This window comes from Cryptotermes secundus, unplaced genomic scaffold, assembly GCF_002891405.2.
Source record: "Cryptotermes secundus unplaced genomic scaffold, Csec_1.0 scaffold128, whole genome shotgun sequence".
Classification (NCBI taxonomy): domain Eukaryota; kingdom Metazoa; phylum Arthropoda; class Insecta; order Blattodea; family Kalotermitidae; genus Cryptotermes; species Cryptotermes secundus.
In genome coordinates, this window is record NW_019726222.1 from 276,370 (window position 1) to 293,667 (window position 17,298).

General features: G+C 35.6%; 1 protein-coding gene across 12 annotated transcripts in view; it reads left to right on the plus strand.

Annotated features, from left to right (window-relative positions):
- Positions 1-17,298, plus strand: part of LOC111863876 — a 369,328-nt gene that overhangs the window by 258,793 nt on the left and 93,237 nt on the right. For 6 of the 12 annotated variants that reach the window (XM_033751237.1, XM_023850647.2, XM_033751240.1 and 3 more), the window contains exons 7-12: positions 182-310; positions 6,068-6,313; positions 7,714-7,989; positions 11,195-11,305; positions 14,402-14,522; positions 16,565-16,687. In XM_033751237.1, the coding sequence (XP_033607128.1) occupies positions 182-310; positions 6,068-6,313; positions 7,714-7,989; positions 11,195-11,305; positions 14,402-14,522; positions 16,565-16,687 (1,006 nt within the window). The remainder of the gene's footprint in view (positions 1-181; positions 311-6,067; positions 6,314-7,713; positions 7,990-11,194; positions 11,306-14,401; positions 14,523-16,564; positions 16,688-17,298) is intronic. The other 6 variants (XM_033751239.1, XM_033751242.1, XM_033751241.1 and 3 more) reach the window with 6 other exon arrangements.

Sequence of the window (17,298 nt, forward strand, 5' to 3'; positions counted from 1 at the left end):
TTACTGAATGTGAACTTGTGTCAACATCATCTTTGTTTGAAGTGGAATCTCACCTGCATTGCTGTGCAAATTCTATTCAGTTCATTTATCTTTAAGATGCATAGGAGTGTCTATAACATGAATTATTGGTGCTGATTTTGATAATGGTGGATGTGGTGATGGTGGTGTTGGCGTTGGGTAGCAGTGGCACACACACGGAAGTATGGATTGTCAACAACAGGCAGTATCTTGTCTGGGAACCGCCTGATTCCTGTAGGTAGCAAGCATCTGCATTGTGAGCCCCCTCACGAATTCTCCGAGCGAAAGACAGGTAGAGAAGAAAGGAGACAATAAATGCACTCTGTTTCTATGCTTGTGTGAATGTGTGTGTTTTATCATAATTGTTCTCTCTTTCTGTAAATGTGTCATGCATCTAAAACTAGTGCACATTGTGGTATGTAAACACTAATTGATTTCCAGTTTTGTTACCAGATTACTTCATATGCCATGTGGAAGTGACTATGGGAAAATTCTCTGGCTATGTGCTTATGTGCTTTAAATCTGCTCTGAATGTTATTTTTATATTTGTATCCAAATGAATTTACAAAGTTTTTAACAGTTTTGGTGAGCTGGAACATATGAGTCAGTATGGTGACTAGGCTGTGTGCTGTAGGACAAAGGAATTTGGGTTTGATTCTGAGCAGAAGCAGAGATTTTCATCCTTTTCACAGTTTCCACACTCGTATTTCCNGCCACTTGCTGCTTGTCTCAGGGGGGAGATTCCAAATTGCGAGGTGAAAGTGAGGAATTTCACAAACCCTAACCATACACAAAACATCAATTGACCTTCCCATAAACTGGACAGTTACAGTTCCATCTGCTGGAAGTTTTTATTCAACCTGTTAACAATTGACTGCATGCAAGTATATTACTAAGTGTGCATTCTTTGTATTCAGAATCTTGATATAGAAGATGATACTAAAGGAAACTCACTTTAGGGCATTCATAAATAAAACATGAAGGGTATTGCCTTCTAGTCAAGTCTCAAGACAGGGTGGTGCCATAGCTGAGGCTGTTAGTTGCTGAATTTTCACAGCAGAGGTTTGGTTTCAATCCCAGTTTCATCTGTGAGGAATTTGTGGTGGATTTAATGGCACTGGCGCAGGTTTCTCACCATGCAGTTCCGTTTTCCAATGCTAACTAGAATTTCTGCAATACTCGGTAATCATCTATCAAACAGGGTTGGTATGATAGGCCCCTCTGAATCTCCAATACAAAGAGACACTTTCTCACCTAACTCATACAATTGAAAAACAATGTGAGGAGAATACTTCACAGGAATATAGCCAAATAAATTATTTATTTAGCATGTTATAATTCTGTGTAATTCAGCTCTTCTGACAAAAAAGTTTTGGATGCTCATGGATAAAGTCTGAATGCAGGGCCGCGCCATAGCTCAAGCGGTTAGTTGCTGGCTTCCCACCACAGCGGCCTGGGTTTGATCCTGTGTCTGGTCAAGTGGGATTTGTTGTGCACAAAGTGGCACTGGGACTGGTTTTCTCCGAGTATTTCGGTTTCCCCTGCCAATCTTCATTCCACCCAATTCTCCATCATCATAATCACCCGGGGCAAGTACAATAGGCCAATCAGTGGCCGCCATGCTGAGTGGACCCAGTTGGACTCCACCCCCCCACTAAGCAAATTAAAAAAAAAAAAAATTAAATCTGAATGCATATTGTAATAAGGACATTTCTGATGATGGAATTACAGATTTGTAATTCTTATGAGGTTTCATGTAAATGACTTATGAACAGTGACTGTAAACAAGTGATGCTCATTCCACATGGTATCTATTTACCAGATCCTACACTCATAAGACATTGCACCTTTTCTCCATTACTTTTATATAGATAGGTTCTTAACATGTGAAGGGTAATGCTGTTCTACATGTCATGTAAGTAAATGGTGGTGATTGTGAATATTTTGTTCATGCATTGTTCATCAGTCTTGTTTGTAGCACTTTGCATATGTAAATGAAAGAAAAAATTAAAGTAATTGTACAGCAAACAGATTTCCCAGGAACTGTTAGAGATGAGATTAAACTGATAAGGCCCTGGAATTTATGAACTGGTTTGGATTGCTTGTATTGGTTGATATGGAATTACATAATCTTATCGCTGGTATTAACTAAACGAATTATGAAACTTCAAGTTTCTTCCCAGTTGACCTACTGGTACTAAATACTTTTCGGGTATAAGGTCAGATCAATTCCAGTTGCTTATAAATACACATCCAAAGTGTAGAAATGACCAGATGTAACAAAGCTTTAAAGAAGGCTTGCTGCATCCTCACCACCATCTGTGAGCCGATTGTCTAGAAAATGTGAGAGCCTCGACATCTCACAACTATGTGGGCCTCCATGGCCTGAGGGATAGCTTTACCTTTTTTTATATTGTGATATTACATATTGAAAATAACATAAATTTTCTTCTGGTAACGGGAGATTTGTGGAATAGCTGTGTACTTACTTTATACTTTATGGGGATACATGTACCTCTATTCTGCAAAGTTGACATGAAGGTGAAGAGAAATATATGTGCAAGAAAACACAATATCTGAAAGGGATGTATTGTAGCATGTTAAATGTTTGCATGTTTAATTTTCCCTCTTATTACCCAAATTATCTTAAACTCTCGACCAGGTAATGGAAAGATTTGTACTGAATTGTAAACATAGTGTTAGAATTGGAAGATGTACATGGATTTAGGTGTAAACAGTAACGAGTCTTGCTACTGTAGAAAATTTTTTCAATATACTAACAGTATAATCATTACACAACTTAACCAGCTCAGTCTTATGACACAACTAGCCATGCAGCACTTAGCATATATGTTACAGAACAAAGTATTACAGGGTTGAAGATGTTGGTTGCTCATCTCAAAATGCAAAATCAAAATGGAAATAACTTGTCAGGAGGATGGTGTATGAAATTTAAAGCAGCAGAATTACACAAAATAGAAATTGTGGTGTAAGCATGGTACATTTTTACATTTTAAAATTGGTTCTTGAATTCTACATATTTACTAATCACTGTAGCATGTTGTGAAAGCATGAGATGGAGACTGTTGAAAGAAGCTCATGTTGCAGGAACAGATATCTTAGAATCATTGCATAGATATTCTAGAAACTGTGTGCACTAAATTTCTGTAATTATTTGCACTTTTGGTTTTACTAGTGCCTCTGCATTTACAGTCTAAGTGACAGTAGGTATATGTTTTATGTTGTAATATGTCAGTTCTTTCTGAAGTTTAACGTGAAGATCGGATGATTTAATATGACAAAACTGTATATAATGGAATCTCAACTCAGATTGTTATGTGAGTCATTAAACCAAAACAAATGAAAACTGGAAATATAGTTCTGACAGGGTTACAGAATTGTGGAAAAACTTTCAACTCATAAATCATGATAACAGTGTCATTGTTTGAGTCTAGTTTTCACTGCATTATATCATTTGATAGACTGTTATAGATATTGTAATTCTTTGTTCAAATTTTCTTGGAGTGATGAAGCCATTGTTTTAAGTTAAATGAAACTCTTGGTCAGTGAGCTAGTCTATTTTAAGTACTAGTCTAGTGCTTTTATAATCATGTAATTTCACAATTTCTTGTTTTGATGTAGTAAAGTGTGAATATAGACATTGTCTCATTGTGACTAATACCATCAGAAGTGTAACAGGCGATGCAAGTACAGTATTATAGCAGATGGTATTGTGTTGCAGAACTATGTTTCATACCAGAGACATGACAGGGCTATAAAACATGATAATTCATTAATGTCATTGCTATGTGCTTTGAGATGGAAGTGCTTCACATTATTTTGGAAACTGAGTATGCTCATGAACTATTTTGACACTGTTAGACAACAATTACATTATTATTAAGAGACAAATGACCGCCTCTGTGGTCTACAGATCCAGAGGTCTTGAGTTCAATTCCCGGCGCTAGAAGATTTTCTGAGAAGTAGCGGGTCTGGAATGGGGTCCACTCAGCCTCGTGAGGATAATTGAGGAGCTATTTCAAGGAAATAACGTGGCTCAGGTCTAGAAAACCAAAATTAACAGCTGTCAGGATTTTTTTTATTGTAAGAAAAAATGTAAATACAAAAGAGGCCTAGGCGATACCCATCCGGCCTTCTGTAGCACATTCTGATTACCATCTTATTCTATAATAGCGGTAGTCCCACGCTTGTTAATATAGATCTGTACTTATATCTGTGTATACTGTAAATAATCAGTGCAATTACATCTTTTACTTTTCTTACATATGTATTTTATATAAATATAGAAATGTTGTTTATGAAGTAACAGACGCCTTGCAGAAATCTTTTTTCTTCTAGCCTTAAGAGCTCTGTAACTGATTTTGGGTAATTCTTTTTGCTGTTCTCAGACAAGATGTCCATCACTGTTGGCCTTTGGTCCTCATACTGTTTACAGTCCCAGAAGATATGATCCTCCATTTGCAGCCCATCACCACATTCACATTCGGCCATGGACACAATGTTAAATCTGTTTAGACTTACTTTAAGACTGGTGTGTCCCGCTCTCATACAGTTTATTGACATGGCATTCCAACCTGACCACATGACGCCCTCTATCCGCTAAAGTTGGCACTAACTTCACTGACAAGCAGTGGTCGCTTGGTCGGTATAATTCGCTTGCAGACTGAAACCACGGAGTTAGTTTTGTTCAGAGACAAATTGTTAAGAAGTCAGTTACTTAGAAAAGAAAATTCACTGAAGATTGTTAGCAGATTTCTCAAATCTAGTATAGATGTGGACCACAATTTATCATAAAATTCTAAATTTTGAAATTACTAAAATGACTGCTACATATCTTTTGGAGTGAAATGATTGCACCCAGTTTTAAATATTATGAAATTATTACATCAGTTTAGCTTAGAATAACATGATCACACAGATTTGTATTTAGTCTCATGAATGGCACATATCTACGATCGTGGAATCTGAAAAAATGAAAATAGAGTGAGTTAGCTGTGTGATAAAGTATCTTACTGACATTGCTAAGGTTCTTGAATGGAAGGCTAGTTTAGATTTTCCTTGAACCTTCCTAGTGATTATCAGATTAGGTCCATTAAGTAAGCCATAACTGTTTTTTTAACTGATTCACTATTCAGAATCAGTCGCTCATAATATTTGTAATTTAATGCAGAACATGAAAAAGCCAAGCAATCAAATACCTTTCAGTGGTGATAACAGATTTTTCCTACTCAGTATGGAAGGAGAGTTGAGGAGTACAGAGACTAAGTAAAAGAGCTGAAACCTTTTCTTCGCAAAGGATCCATGGTCATGATTTGTTGACAGCAGTGAAATTTTTATTACTAACATAACTTCAGCGCATTAGTTTAAGTAAATGTAAGCTTTGTATTGAAGCTTGCTCTCAAGAGTGTTTTCTCTGACTGTGTGTCTGTACACTTTTATGTGTGGTCTGCCAGATAGTGCTTATTAATTAAATGAAGTATTTAGTACACTTTGAGAATATGTAGATGTTACTGTTTATATCTCCCAGTTCTTTATCAGCAGAATATTTTACATGGTGCTTCATTAATCATTCTTATAGAACAAAAAGAATTTGATCAAGATACAAAGGTAATATATGGTAGCAAGTGACTTTTATGATGCCCCCAAAAGCAAGGTCCTACACTTTATTAAAAGCGTAGGATTACTGAAGGGCTAATCCAAGGGGAAGCACAATAGATCATTGAAGGTTGCAGTGGGGGCGGTTTTTATGGCCCACCTTTTACCTACATACATACATACATACATACAAAGGTAGTACAACCTACAATACTTTCATCATAATCAGTGAGTGACCCGTGAACTTATGCATCCCTGTACTGTAGATTTCTTAGTAACTGCATGAGGCACATTAATTTGTTTTAGGGATGAGTGCACATGATTTGTTTTACAACATTTTAAAATTCTTTATAAGGCACTTACCACTGGAAGTAGATTATGTAGTGGTACATATTTCATTTTGTATAATAATTTAATTCATTATGAATTCCAGACCCACCATCAAGTGAAAATCAAGATGAAAGAAATGAACCAGTCAAGTTGCGAGCACGCTCAAATTCTGCTGAGTCTTGGGCAGCTGTTGCGGGATCTGCATCACGGCAAGAAGCAGTTCGCAACACTCTTGAATGGCCACGTAGCAGGGACGATGACCATGGTGATGTGGCCAACGAACCACAAAGACACAAAGCTGTTCGACAGGACTCATACCTCGCTGCTGTTCGCACACCGGTTACAGCAGGTGAGGTGCCTGTTACTTCAAAGGATGAGGTGCATGTTCACTTACATGTATTGGCTTGTCTTGTATTATCATTGTAGTCACATCTTTAAATGGAAATACTGTGATGTAGTAATTCGGCATAACGTTTTACATGCAGATTATATGTATAGATAAACCTGCAGAGTTTTGAAAGAACTTTTATGTTTTATATCCTTTCGATGGAAGACTTGGTTACAGTTTAAAAATGAAACAGAAATGTTTTATAATCATGAAGAATAGTGACATTCCTTTGATTTTATGCTACTTGGCTGATGGATTTAGTTAGGACGTGAGACAAATTCATAATTCTGATTATAGCAGGTTGACTAATTAGTTAAAATATCATTCTATTTGTTTGTCAGAAATAGAATTTCCTCTTGATAGGTTCAGATTGCCTTTGTTAATTGTATTTGAGACATATTTGTCTAGATTGGCATACATGTTTTATGTTTGGTTATTCTCCCAAAAATTTTAAAAGAAATTGATTCATTATTTTTTAACTTTGGTTATAAACAAGAGCGCGCACACACATGCATGCGTGCACACACAGAGGGGGGGCACAGTTATTAGTTTTGCATTTTGCAGATATTATTAATTTTAGTACATAATATTGTGTAAAAATTGGATGTTTCAGAGATGTAATGGTCTTCTCCTTGTTTTGGCACATTTGGTATTGTGTGGGCAATCCTAGTTTCTGATATGTGTTCATGTGATTACTGTGTGTATATGTATATATGTGGGAACTTTAGCCACCTTTGTTCTATGCATTATTTATAGATGTTCATACACATGTAAACTTTGTTGTAGCTTGCACATTTGGACAGGTTTTGAGATGTATTATCAGTGAATGAAATGCAAAGCTTGAAATGACTGAGAAGAAAACATTTATGGATGAATAAACAGTAAGGAAGGATGAATTTGTTCTAAAATTTCTTGAAGCATCATACAACTAAAAAATTGAGTAAGAGCCATTATAACATTCATATTTGTGCAGTCTGCACGTTGAGAACTGATAGCACAAGGTTTACTCTCCAGAGTATAACTGTCAGAAGAAGTTTTTAGAAAGAAGTTAAATGCATAAATCATTTTATTGCTCTTACTCTGTTACACTGTCTTTTGATGTTGGATGTAAAGGATGATTGTCATCCATGTATGAAAAGTTGTCAGTTTCTGAAATGTAAGTTTAAGGTTGGATTTTCACAACTTTATTGTCTTGCATTTCACTCATTTTTAAAACTTTCTTTTTATTTATGTACAGATGCGTAGTAGCTTGCTTTATATTTTTAAAACAGTCGGTGTTCTTCTGTTATGTTATCTATATTTCTTTTACTTTTTTCTTTGCTCCTATTTATCTTCCATTATTGTTGTGGCCACCCTGTCAGAACGCATGGCCAGATTGCTTAAACGCCACGGTGCACTCCCCATGGATGAACATGAAGAAATGGACAGCCTGACTCCTCCCGTCTCTCCCTCTACTGTACCGATTCCTGCAACCCCTGCAGAGAGACCTAACCAGCTTCCTATTGCTCATCCTCTTCGGCCGGCTGAACCGCAACCTGTGACTTCCTCTCCCACTTGTGGGGTTGAAGATGGGGACACGAATGAAGCACATGATGGCATCGGGAAGCTTGTGGCAGCTCTCAATGACATCTCTCCAGGTTAGGGCTTGGTCAAATTCTGTTTGCTTTAATGTACAGTACAGCACAACTCAAGTGGAAGTCTCATTTTGTAGAGATGAAAATGCTTTTACTTGGCTCAGAAGAAGAAAATTTACTGTTTAGAAATCATAGTACACTCCAAATAATCCTGTGCCACAATGCCGATGTATTATTTCTCATATTTTATGCTGAATCAATGGTACAGGTGGCAGTATTTCTTTTTGGTTTGTTGCAAATTCCTTCAATAGTTGAGATTATATAGCTTCATATAATATGGTAATTAGCGAATAATGAATTGAAAGGATGTAGATGGAAATGGCTATGGCCTGATTTGAGATATGATCCTGGTGTTTGTCTAGAGGAACCGAAGATTTCTACAGAATATCCTGGTCAGGATAGCTGATCTCTTTTTTTTTTTCTTTCTTTTTTATTGCTAGTGGGGTGGGACTAAGTCCCTTGTACTGCAACCTCTTCTGGCCTATTGTACCAGCCCCAGATGATAGGTGAGGGTGATTGTGCAGCAGTTGGTGGAATGAAGATTGGCAGGGGAAACCGAAGTACTCGGAGAAAACCTGCCCTAGCGCCACTTTGTTCACCACAAATCCCACTTGACCAGACCCAGGATCGAACCCAGCTGATCTCTTGGTCAAGACTAGAATCTGGATATCCTGCATACATTTTGGGAGTGTTAACTATATGACCACTACATTCAGTGGTATGGGTGATGCATGGCCCTTAGTTAAAGGATGCATTTCATTATAATTATTGTAATTTCATATGAGCCGACTATTAATTCTCATTTCTGTATATAATACTTATTCAGAAAATTAATTATCAGTTCATTTATCAACAGAAAGCAGAATTCACGTTACTTTTGCAATATCAATAGATGCTTGTGGGTGTTGTGTGAAACTTCTCTTGTTTGTTCCTCTGCAGGTTTGGTTCTCATGGTACATAATTTAAAGTTGTGAATATTATTAAGGAACAGTGAATATGATGACAAAATATACTGAATTTGCATTAAAATATCACTGATAGAATATTTTATGCAATTGTTTGAGTTGTGCTGTACAGTAATTGTTTTACAGCATGTTTTCTGCTTTTGTTTTATTCAAGTAGTGCATGTAAATATGCTAACTTAATAACCACAGTAGATGGAAATATGAAATAAACATTTTTATGCACAGTAGACTGCAGCTTGAGCATGTTGTTGCATTGATTTTAAAAATCAAAAGCCATGACCATTTGTAACTAGTTCTGTAGAGGAACAGAAACGTTATTGATGAGTTGAGGTGTTTAATGTTCCGCTGTCTGTAGGTATAAGGAACTGCGATTATAAAACATGTCCGGAGAAGTCATATGAAGCCTCAGCCCTTGACAGTGGAAGCATGGGTTTGGGGAAGTTAGTGTTACTTTTATGGTAAAACAGAATTTTTCATAACATTGTTACTTGTGTGGCTATGAAAGTACAACAAATGTGTTGTAACTAATTTTGAAGACCATGCTCTTTTTAATTTCCTTCTGTAATCTAAGAAACTTAAGTGGCACTGTTCAGCTATAGTTTAGTCATATATAACATAATTTCTGAGAAAAGAAAGGTAATATTTATAAAAGTAATTTGTACAGCCACTTCCATTCATTGCATTCTATTGCTATCATTTACCAATCTGGTATACCACGTTTTCTTGTAGCTAAGGTAATACTAGCAAAGCTGATGTTTGTTTTTAAGGCAAGGATAACGTAGCATAGTGTAAACATATTGTTAATTATGCTATACATGTATTTGAAGATTAATTTTGGTCTTAAGTGGTAGATTGATATGATCTTTTAATGTGAAGGTTCTGAATATGTAGTCTTTATGTCAAGAGATTAGCAGTCTCTTGCATCAGCCATACATAGGAGGTCATTCTGTGCAGCAGGTACAGGATAGAATGGTCACCAGTGAAATAGCCTGAAACTGTGGAGTGTATTATGCAGATTGTAGGACAGTGTTTTTCCTGTCTGCAACATTTGCTTTGATTAGTGGGGCTAATGAAGGTAAACATAATGGTAATAAATATACAGGAAGAATCAATGAAAATTTCTATACAGACTCCTTAATTTTCTTACTGTTTAAAATGATTACTTCTGAAACTTCCCTTTTCTGTAGCCAATGAATGTGTAACAGTAGTAGGTAAGATACCCCACAAGTTTCATTGTAAATTTCACAACGAGTTTAAATTTAGTTACTGGAATCTGCATACTAGTAGAGCTGACATCATCATGATCTCATCAGACACTATGCAAGCATTTATTTATTACCAGGTGTAGAGGACATATGTTTTCAAGACTGCCCTTGATAGTAAATTAGTATGAACCACTTATTTGGTTTAAGCAGGTGTTATACTTTGCTCATCTTGGTTTCTGCCTGCTTTCTTCTCTTTTAAACTTTCACCTGCTCTGTGGACCCTTCAGATGGCCATTTTGGAAGACATGTTGCGTTTACTTCTTAAAGCTTTGTGTATTGTTGTGATTGATACAAGATAGGTTTTTTAGTCAGCAGAAAAATGTGTTTGGTAGAGAGCATCACCTATGTTTCTTCATGACAGGGAAAGAGCTTGAAAAGATTAGCTGAAGTTAGAACTTCAGGACACCTACTGTGTCTTGCAAATTTGAAGCTAGGTTTCTATCTTGAGCACAGTTTGATGTTATGTACTTTTCTAGTCTGTATCAACCCCTCTCCTACATGAATTAGCATCAGAACAGGGACTTTGCAGAGGTGATGAGAGAAGTTTCCATAATTTCTTTAACAGCTTTTTAATCTATCAATGAAGAAAGAAAAGAGAGCAGTCCTTTAGGTCACTCTATGTTTGCACCACTTCACTACTCTTATGGCCACTGTTGCTGTCATGGTTGGAAGCAGAGTACGAAAGAGAAGGGTTACAAGCTTGGAATAAAGTTGTTTTGTTTTCTATCTTTTCTGGCAGTTAATTACGGTGGTTAGAATTACTGAGACATGAAGTATGACATGTTGAATGAAACAAATTGTCAGGATATTATGATGCAGTGTTTAATTTTTAAGAACATTCAGAACATTGGGGTAGAACTAAATGTAACAGAGATTTGAGTGATTGTCAGTAGTATGTAGCTTTGAGGTTTCGTTGTTTGTCCTGTGATCTACCTGCATTGATGTGGCATGTTGTGTTTGTCGCCTCATTTGTTTCAGTTCCTGTTAGTACAATTCCTAGTACTGTTTCAAGTGAAAGTAGCAATGTTGTCACTACGGCATCTCCTGATACATCAGGTGTAGTTCGGCGACAGAAAAACACAACTGTTTGTAAGTACAGTTCATTTGCTGGTGTAATTCCTATGTTACTTTACTCCTAATCCCATGAACCATTGGATTTTCACTGATTGTAGGATGTTAGGAGTCACATTAATTTATTTCAGTTTCATTTATGTTTTGTTCATTTTTAAAAGGAGTTTCATATCTAAAACCAGTTTATGTTTCTTCCAGATTTTGGAACATTCTTTAAATAAGATTTTACTTATCATCTAAATATATCTAGTTTATTACCTTATGATGATTAAGCGTTGTTAAGCCCTGACATGTTTCAGTCTTACTAGATGATCTTCACAAAGCATAACAGATCGGATATTTGACATTTCCATCTACCAAGAATTACAGCAAAACTTGAAAGTTTCTCTGTATTGACACCTAAAAAAATGAGTATGAGACAGCAGAATACAAAATGGCATGACACACCATAATGCACAAAACTGTACTACATCCTGTATCAGTGAATTTTAACATAACTTTGTTTTTATCCATATGATTTCTAAACTTTCCTTTAATGTGGTATTCTCCATAAGATGGTTCGTTAAGACCAAACATTTCAGCATTTTAACAGTACATAATTGTCATAAGGAAATAAACTCCATATACTTAAATGGAAGCATACGTCTTATTAATAATTAATGAACCCAACCAAAATCATGTTTGCATCTGTGTTTCTGTTGTTACATTGTCTTTTGCCTAGGAACATTAGTTGTTCTGTTGATGACTGCTTATGGTGGTTGTGACATGTTAGTGACTGTGAAGGTTGCAACCATGTTTTATTTTGTCATCCTAGATATGGACAAAGGCAAGGCTAATTTTTGGAGGGATAACCATAGTATGAGATCTGTTCACACACACACACGCACGCACACACACGCACACACACACACACACACACATGAAAAGTGTCATGATTACTTATTTTGACTGATGCATTTTAAATAAAATTTTGTCAAGTGATATAATTTTCAGCATTCATGGCTATTTGTTTCTAACAATGCAAATGTTAAGATGAAATGTGAAACAATGATTTGTAGGGTTTATGTCAGATTACATTTTGTGGTATGGGTACTGAACGCTGTACTTGCTTCTGAAATCCTCATAGCCAAGTTTACAGTTCTTTAAATTTTTTATTAAAAGGATGAAAAAGGAGTAGTTACAACTTTTATTCATTTACATGAATCAACGAGTTTTGAGGGTCAGTATTCATAACCTGTATCTATTAAATCAATAGTCCTATGTGTCATGTGAAATTTAGCGAGTTTGCTATTGTGGTTCTCTAAGATATGTGAGTGGAGCAGAGAAATGAATGTTTAGTCTACTCCGTAACCAAGAGTTAGGACCCCTAAATTAATTTTTACTCTTTCTTTTACATATATTCCCTATTTAGAAATTTGTCATATCAGTTGAATTAATTACATCTCTACATGGGAGGGGAAATAGAAAGTTACTGTAATGGTGCTGAGGTCCCCAAGAGGCCAAGGTTTCAGTAACGGTAATCTGATGATATCTGCATCCTAGGATTGCCATTATTTAACTGTCTTGTAGTTACATGTCCATTTCATACACATGTCCTCTTTCTACCAAGATTACTTCCTATCCAGATATTTTTGGACCTATAAAAGGGACATAAAATGGTGGGCATGTAGTTATAGAGTTACTTTAAAATGTTTATACATTGTTACTGCAGTATAAAACTGTTCCCAGTATCTCACTTTATAAGTGATACAGTTGGTTACAAATGGATTTTATCTCAAATTTTATATCACTAGTTCTGCAGTATTTTTAGTAGTATTCACTCTGTTTCTTGAAGTAAAGCCTAACATTTTTAGTGCTGTTGATGTTGAGGAAATTATTTAGCTAAGTATTAAAGCTAGATTGTAAAATTGAAGGCTGTGGTTTCAGTTCTCAGCTAATGCTTTTATCTTTTGACTGAAAGTTGGAATATATTTCTAGGCATGGTAGTACTAACATTAATACAGCTTTGTGTGCTACTGTTTGAAGAATTACAATAGATCTTTATTTTACTTACCTGAAAATATAGTCATACTAATATATTATTTTAGTACTTCAGCAGTGGTAACATTTTATGCTTTTTAGTATTTGATAAATTTAATTTATTATTACTGTGGTTGATGTTAGTGTACAAAACACAATATGGTTTAGTCATATTTGAACATTATGCACATCAGTTCTTAATTTAGAGAAGAATTCTTTAGTAACAGATTACTGTTTTCTTTCTCATATTTAAAGCAACAAATGTGATATCTTCTTCATTGTAGTTTATGATGATAGTCTGTCAAGAGAGGAAGTATTGAATCTGTACAAGTTTTGATGAGTAGATGTTAAAGAGAAAAGTGTCCCCCCTGCCCAACAGAAAGCAGTAGAAACAGCAGAGAAGCAACAGTTCAAGGAGCTGCTGTTTATAGGAGGTGGTATTGGAAAGTCCTGGACTGTTATTGTTGTAACTACCTAGGTGAAAAAAGATGAGAGGGGAGACCAAGGTCACACTTCTGCAAGCCTGTTGCATCAGCCTGCCATGACACCTTGCTGTGAACATGCATTGTTTTTACACGAGTCCTTTTTCGACTTTGTTTTTCGTTTTGTCTGTGACCAATGGCAAAATCGAATGTAGGGTCTGTTATTTAAGACATTTGTATTTCATATACTGATTTTTGTTTTGTGAACACATAAGTAAGTAAATATGCAGATTGGCAGCCAAAATGTCCCTCTCCTCTTCAATTTCATGAGTTTCTAATATGTACCATATTCAGTAACAGGTGATACAATCATGGAATGAGAAAGAATCAAAACTTACAAATGTTTGGGTTTCATTAAAGTGAATGATTAGTACAGTATGGTTAATAATACCAATTAAAGCAGGTTAGGTTCCAAACAATACATACTAAATACAGTTCTATTACTTTCAAATGTATGGAAATAGCGTTTCATATTCTGCTGTAGGTGAATTCATAACTGGTACAGTACAAATCATTAATGAGAAAGAAAATCTTGACAGGTCATCACACATGACAAAACTATCAGCCAGAATTTGGTAAAAGAAAAGACTGCTGAACATTTTATGTGCTGCAGCGGAAGAGGAACGATTGGTGCGGAGGGTGTCATACTTGAAGGCTACATGGGGTGATCGCATGCATGTGGACAGTGACTTAGACCTCAGCGATACAGAATCACCACGCATGCAACTCCGAAGGTAGGACAACTTTAATTCAGTGTTTCCATTATGTAAAATATTTTACATTTTATGGATATAAATAATCACCTGTTAGGAAACTGATGTCATTTGAATTGGTGACTGAATGTTGCATATAAGGAACAAGGCTGCAGTCACCTCCTACAAGGAAGAAGTTAATGAGATATTCATCTACCAGAGAAATGATATTTGTTCCATACATTGCATGAAAATTATCAAATTTCATTGGTGTGATAATGCCTCATAGACTTAGCACTGCTGTGGTATATCAGTTTGTATTAAGTGTTAATTGTATTATGATTTTATTATGTTGAATATAGAATTGAATTCTTGCCTTTGTTCTTCATATATGCTTTGTGGGATTGTTGAAATTGCTTTGCCGAATTTTGTGTTGAAATGAACTTAATCATTGTGGAGTAATGAATCATTTCCATATTGATTAGTAGAAGGTACGTTTTAAGTAATTTGGTTCAGTGAATTGTATTTGTATTATATGCAGTATTGTACATGGTTGAAACTTGGTTGAAGTCTTGAATTTCTGTAACTTCCTGATCATGTATCATAATGTGCCATATGTTAGAAGTTTGAGGAAAAAGGATGAACAGAATCTAAACTAAACCAAACTGGTTCCACACTCTGATTGTGTCATGACTGTCAGTTTTATATCACTGAAGTTTTTAATTTACATTTTTGACTTAGTTGTCTGGGCTCTAGATGAACCACGTTTCTATAACACTGCTGGATTTAATCAATTACCTGCCAGAAAAAATAAAATGTCATTGAATTCTTGTTGGAGGGAAGGTGTTACTACTTGATATATTGTTTTCAAAGTCATACTATTAGCATTTGTATGGTAGTACATCCCTCTCACACAAATTTCTTTCCTGGTAACGTATGTAAGCTGTGAAAATCCTATAGTACAGTTATATCAGTTAGGATTTCCGTAGTCATATGAATTAAAATTTGTGAGAATATGGAATTATAAAGTCCATGAAATTTTTTATAACTTTAGAATTTTCATACCTGCAGATTTCTTTACATTTGCATAACTTTGTCAGTTTTTCATATTGAAAATCACATAGGAAATATGTCTGACACCATTGTGTCTTGATTTAGATATAGCTTACACAGTGTTGGAGTGTGTTCATGTCATTCAGGACAGGAGCAATATGACAATCAGAACTGGAATCAGAGCAGTACAATGCTGCCATTGTGACAGTTCAAGAAATTAAGTTAAAAACTGAAGGAAAATGGTTGAATGAAATTAATGAAGCAATCAAGATGAGAACTTCACAGACATTCAATGCTGTTATGGTTTAAAACTTGTTATTAAGTCTAGAACTCTGAACAGAGTATAAAAAATTAAAATACCCAGAATAGCGCTAAAATCAGTTATGATATATGGATATGAAACATGGTCCAGCATTAAAAAGGCTGAATTTAATGTTAAATGCATGGATGAGGAATATTCTGTCTAATGTGTATATCCCAGTAACTGAATAAAGGGCTTTGGAGGGTCAGAACTAAGAACTGAAGGAATTAATCTGGAAGTGGGTATCATAAAAACAAGGGTGGAGTGGTTGGGGTGTGTACTTCCAGTGGATCAAGCGAGGATAGCTAAGACAGTTTTTGAAAGAAAGTTAGAAAGTAGGAAATCAGAGGGCTCATATTGAATGGCTGGAAGATGCAGGGAATGATATACCAGAGCTTAAAGATACAAGCTGGAAGAAAAGGCAAATAATTTAAAAGAATTTGCAAAATTCGCAAAGGAAGCCAAGGTACTTAAAGAACTCTAGAGCCATTGAGTAAGTAAGTAACTTACAGAATAATGTTATACCAATGGTGATTTTGTAAGATATTGTATTTCAGATTTTAAGCTTTATACTGGTAATGTATTTTGGATGTTTGGTATTTCATTTTTGTATCTGTTGATATCCGTAATCAGCAGAGTAGCATGCTGTTTATAAATATCAGCTTCAAAAAGAAGTCTGGGTACCAGTGTATATGTAAGCAAAGGTGTGAATGTCAATGGGAATTTGCAGTGCCTACAGGCGTTGGCGCCCTCCCTTGTTTCCTGATGACATTCAACGACTGAAACGGCTCTTTGAAGAAGCCGCATCCCCATCACCACAGCCGACTCGAGCACCTGCTAGGCAGCGACAGTGGTGAGAGAGTCTTGGCCTCCCTCCAGCTGTTTGAAAGACTCAATGAACTGACCATACCCTTTCTCTTCTAACTTTGGCATAACAGTGGTGACAGAATTTGTCCTTTTATTTCTGCCATAGAAATTATCCTGTGCTGTCATATTTTGAAGCCAATGTGACACACCGGTTTGTATTTTGAATTTTTGTATTTCATATTTGTGAAACTCGCTTTTCAGGACATGTCTTTAGTTACGTATCGTAGTAAGTAAATTCTGGTGTTACTGCTTTCACTCTAAACTGTACAGAAGCTTTAAAATGATGAATGTATTTTAAGGTACAGAAATGAACAAACAATTGCATGTCTTCTGAAAGAATGTATCTTCAATTTTATAAGATTTGAATGAAGTTTCTTTATGATTTAAATTCACAGTTTAGAAGCAGATTTGGTTTGTCTTTAGAGAAAGACTTGTGTGTAAATGTTCTTCAAGCGCAGAATTCATATAAATAATATTTTAAAATTAATTTCTTATGTCACAGAAAATATGCCATGCCTCCATTACAAAAATTAGTTGAAAATGCTGTTTAGAGGCATAATTGTTGTTTATTCTGTGAATCATATGAAAGCTAACTCA